The following is a 13655-nucleotide window of genomic DNA, read 5'->3' as shown; positions in this document are numbered from 1 at the left end:
GCTTTGCACAGTAAAGTCTTAACTTGCATCTGTGGATGCAGCAGTGAATGATGTTGACAAACAGAGGTTTGCTAAAGTTATCCCAAGCCCATGTTGGATCAGAGATCACAAGCATTCAGAAGTGGTTTTCGTCATGCCCTTTATGCACAGAGATTTGACCAGATTCCTTGAATCTTTTAACTATATTGTGCACTGTAGAGGGTGAAATGCCCAAAATCCTTCCAATTTGTCTTTGGGGAACATTGTTCTCAAAGTGCTGGATTATTTGCTAAAGCATCTGTTGCCAAATTGACAAGTCTTGAATGATCCTTGCTCTTAAAGGACTAGGCTGTTTTTGGAAGCTCCTTATATACTATGACACAATTGCCTCACCTGTTTAACATCTCCTTTTCACATTGCCTTGTTATTTCAACTCGTCACATTGTTATGTCTTAAATTGCCCCCATCTCAACTTTTTTGGCGCGTGCTGCAATCATCTGATTTAAAATTAATGTACATTATTAAAAAACAATTAAACTCACTAGGTAAAACATTGTTTAATGTGTAGTTGTAGTGTTTTCAATATAGCAAGGGTGAATATACTTTACAAATCACTACTTTTTGTTTTTATTAGCATTCTTCATACTGTCCCAACTTTTTTGGAATTGGGGTTGTACAACTGTATTGTAAAATGTAATATTCTCTGTAATAATAACAAAAATTAATCATATCACAAGCAAGACTGCTATTGAATAAAAGTTTGGCAAAAAAACAAAAATGCAATGACGTTAAAAAGTTTTATTTTCACTTATTAAAGGTTTTAACAACTTTTTTGGAATTGGGGTTGTAATATATTTTTATTACATTTTTTAATTTAATTTCTTCAATTTCAAGCATCTAGCCTTTATTTTGAATCGTGCTTTTATGATGACGTGTTTTGCCAGAAGCTTCACTTTTCTGGATATACAGCGACATGGCCCAGTGTGATCATTGAAGACTTTCAAGTCATGTCTGAAATCTCATCTGTTTACACTGTACTTTGAGACTGACAAATGAAATGTAGGACACAGTTTTGGAGTGATTGTATTTTAGAATACTGGTGTTTGTGTAGGTTGAAATTTTGAAATGTTATGTTTTAAGTTTTATTACTGTGAAGCACTTTGGTCAACTCTGTTGTTTTAAATGCTACATACAGTTGTGCACAAAAGTTTGCATACCATTGGAGAATTGGTAATATATGTACCATTTTCAAAGAAAACACGTGTGAGCAGGCAAAACACATTTCTTTTATTTCTTATGGGATTTATATTCAACTGTAGGTTATAACAGAATGGCACAATCATAAAACAAAACATGGCAACAAAGAAAAAAATGAAATGACCCCTGTTCAAAAGTCTGCACACCCTTAGTTCTTAATACTGTGTATTGCCCCCTTTAGCATCAATGACAGCATGCAGTCTTTTGTAATAGTAGACTATGAGGCCCCAAATTCTTGCAGGTGGTATAGCTGCCCATTCGTCTTGGCAAAATGCCTCCAGGTCATGCAAAGTCTTTGGTCGTCTTGCATGAACCGCACATTTGAGATCTCCCCAGAGTGGCTCAATGATATTAAGGTCAGGAGACTGTGATGGACACACCAGAACCTTCACCTTTTTCTGCTGTAACCACTGGAGGGTCAACTTGGCCTTGTGCTTAGGGTCATTGTCGTGCTGGAAAGTCCAAGAGCGTCCCATGAGCAGCTTTCGTGCAGAAGAATGCAAATTGTCTGCCAGTATTTTCTGATAACATGCTGCAATCATCTTGCCATCAATTTTCACAAGATTCCCCATGCCTTTAGAGCTCATACACCCCCCAGAAACATCAGTGAGCCACCACCATGCTTCACAGTGGGGATGGTATTCTTTTCACTATAGGGCTTGTTGACCCCTCTCCAAACATGGCGCTTATGGTTGTGACCATAAAGCTCTATTTTGGTTTCGTCACTCCAAATTACAGTGTGCCAGAAGCTGTGAGGCCTTTCAAAGTATTGTCGGGCATAATGTAACCGGGCTTTTTTGTGGCATTGGCACAGTAAAGGCTTCTTTCTGGCAACTTGACCATGCAGCTCATTTTTGTTCAAGTATCGTCGTATTGTGCTCCTTGAAACAACCACACCGTCTTTTTCTAGAGCAGCCTGTATTACTCCTGAGGTTACCTGTGGGTTTTTCCTTTGTATCCCGAACAATTCTTCTGGCAGTTGTGGCAGAAATCTTTCTTGGTCTACCTGACCTTGGCTTGGTATCAAGAGATCCCCAAATTTTCCACTTCTTAATAAGTGATTGAACAGTACTGACTAGCATTTTCAAGGCTTTGGATATCTTTTTATATCCTTTTCCATCTTTATAAAGTTCCGTTACCTTGTTACGCAGGTCTTTTGACAGTTCTTTTCTGCTCCCCATGGCTCAATATCTAGCCTGCTCAGTGCATCAACGTGAGAGCTAACAAACTCATTGACTTTTTATACACAGACACTAATTGCAATTTAAAAAGCCACAGGTGTGGGAAATTAATCTTTAATTGCCATTTAAACCTGTGTGTGTCACCTTGTGTGTCTGTAACAAGGCCAAATATTCAAGGGAATGTAAAATTTTAATCAGGGCCATTTGGGTGATTTCTGTTATCATTATGATTTAAAAAGGAGCCAAAGAACTATGTGATAATAATTGGCTTCATATGATCACTATCCTTAAATAAAAGACAATTTTTCTGCATGATCTGTCATATTTTCAAAATCAATGCCAAAATGTCAAACTTTCTGCCAGGGAATGCAAACTTTTGAGCACAATTGTAAATAAAGTTGAGTTGAGATTAAAGTGCAAATGCTGTGATTGAATTATATAAATATATAGTTTACATGTGCTGTGTGGTTTACTGTGAATTAGTGCTCTGCATTGTCATCTCAAACAACGTGAATTATTCTCAATGTCTGTGGAGTTTCCAGAGTATAAGCGGTCGGATTTATAAATTTAAAGTACGCAGCTCATTCACACTAAGATTGCAGCCTACAGCGGTTTAATAAATCACACTAGGACATATTATTATCCATTTCAGTGTAAAAGGAGTAACAGAGTATGCATTCAAATTAAGCCTGTGAGCATTTTAAAGCTGTCGTGTGTCAGTCATATTGCGCACTGGTACCGGACAGAGTCGGTGCTCGGTACTACTGCTACAGAATCACTGGTATTATAACATATTTTTTATTTTATTACCGACTTGGTACCGAAGTACTGGTACTTTTGACAATACTAGTTGTAGGTATGCTTCGATCGATCGGCCACCGATTGGTATTGGCCGATATTCACGTCCTAGGACTCGATCGGTGATCAGTAATTTGGCCGATCGCATAAACTGATCGCTCATATCGCAAAAGATGCGCGGCTCCTTTAAGACTTCTGTCTTTAAGAGCACTGTCATGGCATAACGTCTCAAGTTACTCATGTAACCTCGGTTCCCTGAGATGAAGGGAACGAGACATTGCAATGAACACTATGGCAAATTACTTTTCCACGAACTAGTTGAAGCCCTTGTATCATAATGCCAATTTTATGATTGGCAATGATGTTTGAGCTACAGCCCCTTTAGGCACGCATTTGCCCTATATAAGCGGGTGCTCAAACATCATTTCTTCAGAATTTTCTGACTGTGGGACAAGATGGAGTCCCTTGTTCCTCGAAACTCTGTAGTAGTAGTAGTGTGGCCAAGGAACCGAGGTTACATGAGTAACCGGAGACGTTCCTTATCAATTCAGTTCACTTGACATTGCAATGAACACTATGGGGAACAGAGTCCCATCATGCTGCACTACGTAGCGTCATACCCCAAGATGTACCAGGGTAGAAACACTTAGAAGAGTGTGTATACGAGGTAACGGGCCCTTCGGATGGTGACTTATGTGTCTTCAAGTGTGTATGAAAATGAATAACCCCACATGGTGAAAACCAGATGGAAAGCCAATCTTAATCTGAGGATCTATACGAGTCATATAATACACACAGAATAATTAACCCCTTCATAACCAGAGGTAGGGAGGGGGATTTTATTCTATTGGAAGTGCTTGTGACTTCTAGTGGGAGTAAATTGGATAGTGGCCTACACAGGCAGCTGTATTAAAATTGTAACAGGCAGCCCGCCCATAATAAGGAGCTCGGGTTCACCCGCTGGGTGATAGAACAGTAAGCTTCTTCAACACTTGAAATCATTAAAACTTTTTTTTTAACCACTCCACAGATTTAATATTAGCAAACTATAGTTTTGGCAAGATTTTGAAAATATGACAGATCATGCAACAAAAAAAACGGTCTTTTATTTAAGTATAGTGATCATATGAAGCCATTTATTATCACATAGTTGTTCGGCTCCTTTTTAAATCATAATGATAACAGAAATCACCCAAATGGCACTGATCAAAAGTTTACATACCCTTGAATGTTTGGCCTTGTTACAGACACACAAGGTGACACACACAGGTTTAAATGGCAATTAAAGGTTAATTTCCCACACCTGTGACTTTTTAAATTGCAATTAGTGTCTGTGTATAAATAGTCAATGAGTTTGTTAGCTCTCACGTGTATACATTGAGCAGGCTAGATACTGAGCCATGGGGAGCAGAAAAGAACTGTCAAAAGACCTGCGTAACAAGGTAACGGAACTTTATAAAGATGGAAAAGGATATAAAAAGATATCCAAAGCCTTGAAAATGCCAGTCAGTAGTTCAATCACTTATTAAGAAGTGGAAAATTTGGGGATCTCGATACCAAGCCAAGGTCAGGTAGACCAAGAAAGATTTCAGCCACAACTGCCAGAAGAATTGTTCGGGATACAAAGGAAAAACCCACAGGTAACCTCAGGAGAAATACAGGCTGCTCTGGAAAAAGACAGTGTGGTTGTTTCAAGGAGCACAATACTTGTTGACCCCTCTCTTCAAACATAGCGCTTATGGTTGTGACCATAAAGCTCTATTTTGGTCTCATCACTCCAAATTACGGTGTGCCAGAAGCTGTGAGGCGTGTCAAGGTGTTGTCAGGCATATTGTAACTGGGCTTTTTTGTGGCATTGGCTTCTTTCTGGCAACTCGACCATGCAGCTCATTTTTGTTAAAGTATCGTCATATTGTGCTCCTTGAAACAACCACACCGTCTTTTTCCAGAGCAGCCTGTATTTCTCCTGAGGTTACCTGTAGGTTTTTCTTTGTATCCCAAACAATTCTTCTGGCAGTTGTAGCTGAAATCTTTCTTGGTTCTTTTGCATGATCAGTCGTATTTTCAAAATCAATGCCAAAATTTCACAATTTCTGCCCGGGTATGCAAACTTTTGAGCACAACTGTACACCAAGTAAACTGTGCCTTTTTAAGCAGCTTGGAAAATTCCAGAAAATGATGTCAAACCTTTAGACAATTAGCCAACTGGCTTCTGATAGGAGGCATACTGAATTGGAGGTGTACCTGTGGATGTATTTTAAGGACTACCTTCAAACTCAGTGCCTCTTTGTGTGACATCATGGGAAAATCAAAAGAAATCAGCCAAGACCTCAGAAAAAAATTTTTGTGGACCTCCATAAGTCTGGTTCATCCTTGGAAGCAATTTTCAAATGCCTGAAGGTACCACGTTCATCTGTACAAACAATAGTATGCAAGTATAAACATAATGGGACCATGCAGCCATCACACCACTCAGGAAGGAGATGCATTCTGTCTCCTAGAGATGAATGTAGTTTGGTGAGGAAAGTGCAAGTCAATCCCAGAACAACAGCAAAGGAACTTGTGAAGATGCTTGAGGAAACAGGTAGACAAGTATCTATATCCACAGTAAAGCAAGTCCTATATCGACATAACTTGAAAGGCTGCTCAGCAAGGAAGAAGCCACTGCTCCAAAACCACCATAAAAAAGACAGACTACAGTTTGCAAGTGCACATGGGGACAAAGATCTTACTTTTTGGAGAAATGTGTCCTCTGGTCTAATGAAACAAAAACTGAACTGTTTGGCCATAATGACCATCGTTATGTTTGGAGGAAAAAGGGTGAGGCTTGCAAGCTGAAGAACACCATCCCAACCATGAAGCATGGGGGTGGCAGCATCATGTTGTGGGGGTACTTTGTTGCAGGAGGTACTGGTGCACTTCACAAAATAGATGGCATCATGAGGAAGTAAAATTATGTGGATATATTGAAGCAACATCTCAAGACATGAGCCAGGAATTTAAAGCTCGGTCGCAAATGCGTCTTCCAAATGGACAATGGCCCCAAGCATACCTCCAAAGTTGTGGCAAAATTGCCTAAGGACAACAAAGTCAAGGTACTGGAGTGGCCATCACAAAGCCCTGAACTCAATACGATTGGAAATTTGTGGGCAGAACTGAAAAAGCATGTGCGAGCAAGGAGGCCTACAAACCTGATTCAGTTACACCAGTTCTGTTTGGAGGAATGGGCCAAAATTCTAGCAACTTGTTGTGAGAAGCTTGTGGAAGGCTACCCAAAATGTTTGACCCAAGTTAAACAATTTTAAGGCAATGCCACCAAATACTAGTGTATGTAAACTTCTGACCCATTGGGAATGTGATTAAAGAAATAAAACCTGAAATAAATAATTCTCCCTACTATTATTCTCACATTCTTAAAATAAAGTAGTTATCCTAACTGACCTAAGACAGGGAATGTTTTCTACGATTAAATGTCAGGAATTGTGAAATACTGAGTTTAAATGTATTTGGCTAAGCTTCTGACTTCAACTGTATGTCGCGTGCAGGGAGAGGAGATGGCACACGCTCCACACGAGGAGGTGTTGCACCAGTCTCATCATTGGTAGAGATCGAGTGCCACCCTGGTGATTTATGTACGCTACCACTGACATATTGTCTGACCGAATCAGATCATGATGATTCAATATGTCGGAATGGAAAACTCACCATTGGGATGCGGTTGTGCACAGTGTGTGAAATGGGGAAGCAAGGCAAATTCTCAAGAATGGCCTGAGCCCAAGTTAATAAGTACACTAAGGTATGGTTTATGAGTGTGCAAACATAAGAGAGAATTGTTTGTATGTGATTATTATGAGTAGAACCCAAAGAGGGCTAAATTCAAATGTCACAGATGCAGATAGGCCAGAGGCCACAGTCTTTCTGAGTTTTGATTAGAAAATAAGGGCTGTGACATTCTCTCTGTGCATGGTACGTGGAACGACCCCTATTGCGTCTCCCACAAGGAGATTTACTAACTTGGAGTGCAGAATGGGGTGTCCTGCACTGTAACGTGGAGGATAGAATGCTGATGAAGCAAGGCGGCGATGGGAGCATTTTGTGTGGAGTGTGGGTTGATTTTTCTCTGAGTTGCCCAGAAGCACGGCACGCAATCGCGAAACATGCAAGTGGGCGCGGATAATGGGCACAGATAGCTGCTGTTATCCCTGCGAGGGACACGGCATCATTATCATCGTCAGACCCGCCGAATACGATAACACTGTGCTCATTCATAGAGGGCCGGAGGTCGTCACGTCCGTACTGCACTGGCGAAGATGCTGCGTGGGAAGATCGAGGGGCTCGTGGGGCTTGCACCGGCACGAGATCCTCTTCAGGTCCTTCCATCTCTACCTTCATGTGGACCCTCAAGACTTAACACAGAGGAAGCGGTCGGGAGGGTGTGGGAGGCGGAATCGACCCTCAGAAGAGTGCGAAACTAGAGTGTCTTGAGACTCATGTCCTCACAGTGAGAGCAGTCTGTCCCCATGAGAGCTGCTTCGGTATGAGTGTGGCACAGGCAGCAAACACAGCTCTCATGTTGGTCTGACAGAGCGAAGTGTCGCTCACAGGAACACTTGTGATACGACATCATCAAAAAGACGCATACACACAAGTGGCTCTTTTATAGAGTGCTTTACATCGCTTGGACGGAAATATATATATATATTTTCCAAACGAGACACAGCCAATATGTAAGCACTGTAAGAAAATAGTGCCGTACACCGCGGCTAACACAAGCACTATGCAAAGACACCTACAGAACCACCGCAGCTCTCAACTAAAATCAACCAGGTCTGAAGAGACTCATGTGAAATCATACAGGAGAGAAGCCAGTCAGTTGAGCTTGTGGCAAAACCTTTTACAGTGCTTGCATACTGTTCTGTCTTTTACTGCATATGATAATTCATACTCAAAGTAGAACTGAAGTGATATTCATTACAAGATGATTAGTTAAAACATTTCAAAATGCACCTGAATTGTTTTGCATTTTGTGACTTTCAGTCGAATAAAAGACTATTTTTCCAGTCATATACACTACCGGTCAAAAGTTTTTTTTTTTAATTGCCCTAAATGTTTCTTATGATCTTAAAAATCTTTTGATCTGAAGGCATATGCTTAAATGTTTGCAATTAGTTTTGTAGACAAAAATATAATTGTGCCACCATATTAATTTATTTCATTACAAAACAACTTTTGTTTTTTTTAAATAAATTATATTGAAATTGATGACTTGGACCAAATAATAAAGAAAAGCAGCCAATAAGTGCCCAACATAGATGGGAACTCCTTCAATACTGTTTAAAAAGCATCCCAGGGTGATACCTCAAGAAGTTGGTTGAGAAAATGTCAAGAGTACATGTCTGCAAATTCTAGGCAAAGGGTGACTACTCTGAAGATGCTAAAATATAACACAGTTTTGATTTATTTTGGATTTTGTTTAGTGACAACATAATTCCCATAGTTCAATTTATGTTTTTCCATAGTTTTGATGACTTTACTATTATTCTAAATTTATAATAAAGAATAAGTGTTTAAAAATAAACTTTTGACTGGTAGTGTATATAGTGTTAAAATATCGTCTCATCTTGTTCTCGGGAACCCAGTATCATGTATTGTCTCGTCTCGTGAGCTAAGTGTATCATCACACACCTATTAATGTGGTATTATTATCGTTCATGGCAGCAGCTTCTCAGTCTCCACCAGGCTTGGGCATCTCAGTAATAACACGAGTTACAAGATGCGGTGCAATTCAAACATCTTTATTAAATATCTCCCAATTAAATGCCATTACCAATAGTAGGACCTGTAGAGCCCAGAAACATGCGCTTTTTCTCTGCTTTTCTTTCATCTCTTGCCCTCATGAGAGAGCGCTTGTTCCCCTCATTAAAGTTCAAGCAGCAACAGGTGAAAAATTTATTAATTAAATATTAATACAATCATCCAACTAAATGAAAAGGCAGGGAATTTATAAATATAATAATAATTTATACAATATTAAGAGACCATAATATAATAATAAAATTATATGAAATAATGACAATGAATCAATAACCAAAAATGTCACATTATTTATAGGGCTGTCTATCTTAATATAGAGAATATTTTGTTACACTATACTTGTTTTAAAGTCTTATTAAAAAAAGCTTTTTTAATAAGCCTTTTAAACTTTTTTGTCAGCAAAAACTAGGCAAAGTGATATTACTAGGAAAAGGAAAATTCAGTTAATGTGTGCAGAAAGCTTGGATATAGCCAGTTATGACAGAGAACCTGATAAAAGTTAAAATGATCGGGATCGGCTGATCAGGTGACAAGAAGATTGGTGATCGGTACCGGCTGTAAAAATCCTGATCGAAGCATCCCTAATGCGTTGTTGGCTCATTGAACATGTTTAAATGCATGTTCTGAATAAGCTGACAATGGCTAAGTTTACATGCACAGCAATAGTCTGATTATTGCAATAATCAGAGTATTAGTAATAATTAGATTAATTTGTTTACATGATTTGGGCAAACCTCACATTTGCTGAGAAATGTGATGTTTTAATGTTTTCTTAATATAAATGAATATTTATATCAAAAAATAACTTATAATAAATGTGAAATATGTATCTTTAACTACAGCTTGGCATAAGGAAAATTAGTCAGTCAGTTCGTCAGTCTTTTTGAATGACTGATTAAAAGAACCGGTTCATAAGAGTTATTTTTGACTATACTGGATGTTCTGTCTGTTTTGATTCACTAAAAAGAATTGGTTTATAAGAGATATTTGTTTGTTGGACTACACTGGCTGCTCTGTCTGTTTTGATTTACTAAAAGGATGGATGTGCCAGATGTTGTTGTGTTCAGCCCGCGAGGACAACCTCAATAGAAAAATGTGTTTCCTTACCATTATTTTGCGGTATATAGTCTTTTTTATCTCACAAATATTCAATTCAGACTGCAAACAGTCATTCACAACTCGAGAAAATGTGTTTTCTTTTGCTGTGGGGTTGTAGATTCTGCATGGGCGAGCACCACTGCTGGAAACGGTGCAAGGAACTGCCGTTTAACGAGAAGCCGAGAAGTAAGTGCAGCTTCTTCTGTTTTGCGATGTGTACGAACCCGTGCAGCACTGGCACAGGTGCACTTTGGTCAATAGGAGTACTCCACATACAGTATATTACTGCAATTATCATTACTCTGATTATTAGCATAAGTGCAATAAAACCATTACAGTATTCTGTTTACATGAGCAACAGTTTAATCGCAGTATTGCCTTAATCGCATTATAATCGCATTATGAGGGTGCATGTGATTGTGCCTCAAAATGCGAATACAACGCGATTAAGGCAATCCTGCAATTAAACTGTTGCTCGTGTAAACAGAATACAGCGATTATGATATTGCAATTATGCTAATAATTATAATTATCAGAGTAATGATAGTCGCAGTAAGATAGGTGGAGTACTCCTATTTAAATCGCTTTATACAAGTATGTAAACACTTTAATTGCATTTCTTCCACTCTGACCAAAGTGCGCCTGCACCAGTGCTGCAGATGGATGATGTCATACTCACAGGTTCGAAAAAACATCACGAAACAGAAGAGGCTGCACTTGCTTCTCGTCTTAACGTGAAACGGCAGTTCCTTGAACCGTTTCCCAGCAGTGGTGCTCCCTCGCTGCAGAATCTACAGCCCCATGGCAAAAAAAACAAAACAAAACATATTTTCCCGAGTTGTGAATGTCCGGTTGCAGTCTGAATTGAATGTTGGTGAGATAAAAAGACCATATACCAAAAAATAATGGCAAGGAAACACGTCTTTCAAATGAGTTTGTCCTCGTGGGCGGAACACAACAACATCCAGTGTGTGTATTCCGATTCACAAACAAATGACTCTTATGAACGATTATTTTTAGTGAATCAAAATAGGAGCAGCCATTGTAGTTCGACAAACAAATGACTCTTATGAACGGAATCTTTTTAGTGAATCAAAAACAGACAGAGCGTCTAGTGTAGACGTAAATACTCTTATAAATCGGTTCTTTTAAAAAATTGTTAAAAAAGACTCACAAACTGTCTAATTTTCCTTATACCAAGTATTTAAAGATACATATTTGCAACAAGATGTTTTTTACAATAATTATTCATTCATAAAAAAAAAAAGCATTAAAACATCACATTTCTCAGCGAATAATCAGAGTATTCGCAAGTTGTCATGTAAACGTGATTGAAGAGGTTAGTCTATATCATGTAAACATCTTAATCTAATTATTCCTTATACTCTGATTATTGCAATAATCAGAGTATTGGTGTACATGTAAACGAATCCAATGTGGTCACTGTGTGTGTTCATGTAAAAGCAATAAATGGCTTTCCTTTATCAGTGTAAGGTCATAAATGGCTTAAGAACAAACCGATTTGTGTGCTAGATTTTAGCACATTACCCCGATTTCACGTTGCATGTAAACACCTTTACCGGTGTTCTTACCAGCTTATCCAGTGTACGTAAGTGTTGCGAACACGCCTCTTCACGGTTTGACGTCAAAAGCATAGAATAACTTGATTATTTAAAATCTCATGTAAACGTGGTTTTCTTGCTTTTTCAGATTTTTTAAATAAGCTGATTTTTGGGAGTTATCAGCGTATTGGTGTGCATGTAAACAGGCTCAGTATCAGTCATAAACAGCAATTCCTCAAGATTTAAAATGAGGTGGACCCTCTTACTAGTGTTGATAAACAAAATGAAAATGTACACACAGGCCTGTGGGGTAACTCTCTGTGTTGTAGTACTCCAGGATAAAATTAGCACATAACATAGAGGGATTTGGCATAGCTTTAACCCAACAGTCTCAATGCTCAACATCCACTATCCAATTAAACACTGTCTGTTCATCTCAAAGCACAGAGAGATGTCAAACCACAATGAAGTATACAAACATTGGCAAGCAAAACTGTTACATTTGTTTCAGTGTGATTATTTGCTTTATTACTTAATCTTTAGAATTCATGATATTCCAGTTTTTCACTTTTAAACTTCCCAGCAGAGCTTTAGAATTATGTACAGGCCTAATTCAAAACAAGAGACTGGATAAGAGAAATAGAGCAGCTGTATGGGTGTCAGTATTCACACTGATGTTAGTGTTTGTGTTCTGCTTAAATGTTAGCTAGCTCGCACAGGCTGTAATTTGTCAACACCAACGAAGTGAAACCAAGATTTTCACAGGTTGTTTGATGCTGTGGGCCAGAGAGAGAACCGTCATTAGGGGCACCCAATGGCCAAAACAAATACAGTATTTTCACCACTAAGACCAATTGAAATGCACATTTGTTACTTAATTTGTTGTATTATAAATACAAAAGGTATGCACACTTCCTAATATTATAAATGACACATTTAAGCATGCATTCGTTTACAATGTAACAATGCAATTAAGCGTAGTGTATTGCTATCAAATCTAAACGTTCGGCTATAAAACAGAGAGGCCAATGTCAAGTGAATATATATATGCTGAGAAATCGGGCAACGCTCGGCAAAAATAGTACACTTTATTGCCTCCTAAATGTTTTTCTCCTTCTTCATGTGACTTTCAAATATCCAATCAAAATGCCACTCTCTCGGCAGGCTGAAGAGCCTTGAATTAGTAGCGCCTGTCCGCTCTAGGTTCCCGTCATAATTCTACAGCTACAACCGAAAACGAACTTTAGTCGCGGCAATCTAACGTCATTAAACAGAATAGGTTCTAAACGCGCGCGGCACTTTCGTGCAGCTAAAATACACATGTGGTGCACGTGACAGTAAAAAGCACAAAAAATATCCACATTTTCAGGTGAAAGAGCCCCAAAATCCAACGCGACGTGACCACACAGGCCCCTGCTAACCTGCTAGCTCTCCCACATCACTTAGCATGGGACTTAAACACACACAGTCAATTATGACACCTTAGAGATTTTTGGAATTGCATGAATGATATTCATACCTGATCCAAATTATCATCGCTTGCACTATCCTCGGAGTCGGAGTCAATCACGACCCGACCTTTCCGTTTCTTTACATTCACCATCTTTAGCTGTCTGCCTGGCTCCCTGTGTGTGTTTAAACAGCAGCGCCGCACTCCTCCACACAAAGGCGCTACAGCTACATTGCGCGTGCGTACACTTCACTCCATTAAACAGCAACGACGCACGCAAGAAATGAACGTTCTTCAAATGATTATTCAGAATATTTAAACAACCGATTAGCGAAAGAGATAATGTTATTTTATTTTATTTTTTGCTAAAGTTGTAAGTGCTGGAAGCATCTGCGTGAGATTTTTGTTGTCGGTAGTGTTACCATGGCGGCCGCTCGTTTCTGTAAAGACAGACTATATGACGCACCGTAATGCGCTTGTCATCTCATTATTTGAGTAGCACAAATAAGTGTTTAT

General features: G+C 38.9%; 1 protein-coding gene across 2 annotated transcripts in view; it reads right to left on the bottom strand.

Moving 5' to 3' along the window:
- The window catches only part of rtf1 (RTF1 homolog, Paf1/RNA polymerase II complex component), a 28220-nt gene extending 14850 nt beyond the window's left edge, over positions 1 to 13370 (bottom strand). For both annotated transcript variants that reach the window (XM_051647752.1, XM_051647753.1), the window contains exon 1: positions 13209 to 13370. In XM_051647752.1, the coding sequence (XP_051503712.1) occupies positions 13209 to 13292 (84 nt within the window). In that variant the 5' untranslated portion in view covers positions 13293 to 13370. The remainder of the gene's footprint in view (positions 1 to 13208) is intronic.
- Positions 13371 to 13655: the final 285 nt, after the last annotated feature.

The sequence above is a fragment of the Myxocyprinus asiaticus genome, chromosome 21 (genome assembly GCF_019703515.2).
Source record: "Myxocyprinus asiaticus isolate MX2 ecotype Aquarium Trade chromosome 21, UBuf_Myxa_2, whole genome shotgun sequence".
NCBI lineage: Eukaryota > Metazoa > Chordata > Actinopteri > Cypriniformes > Catostomidae > Myxocyprinus > Myxocyprinus asiaticus.
This window is presented reverse-complemented; position numbering and strand designations above follow the sequence as displayed.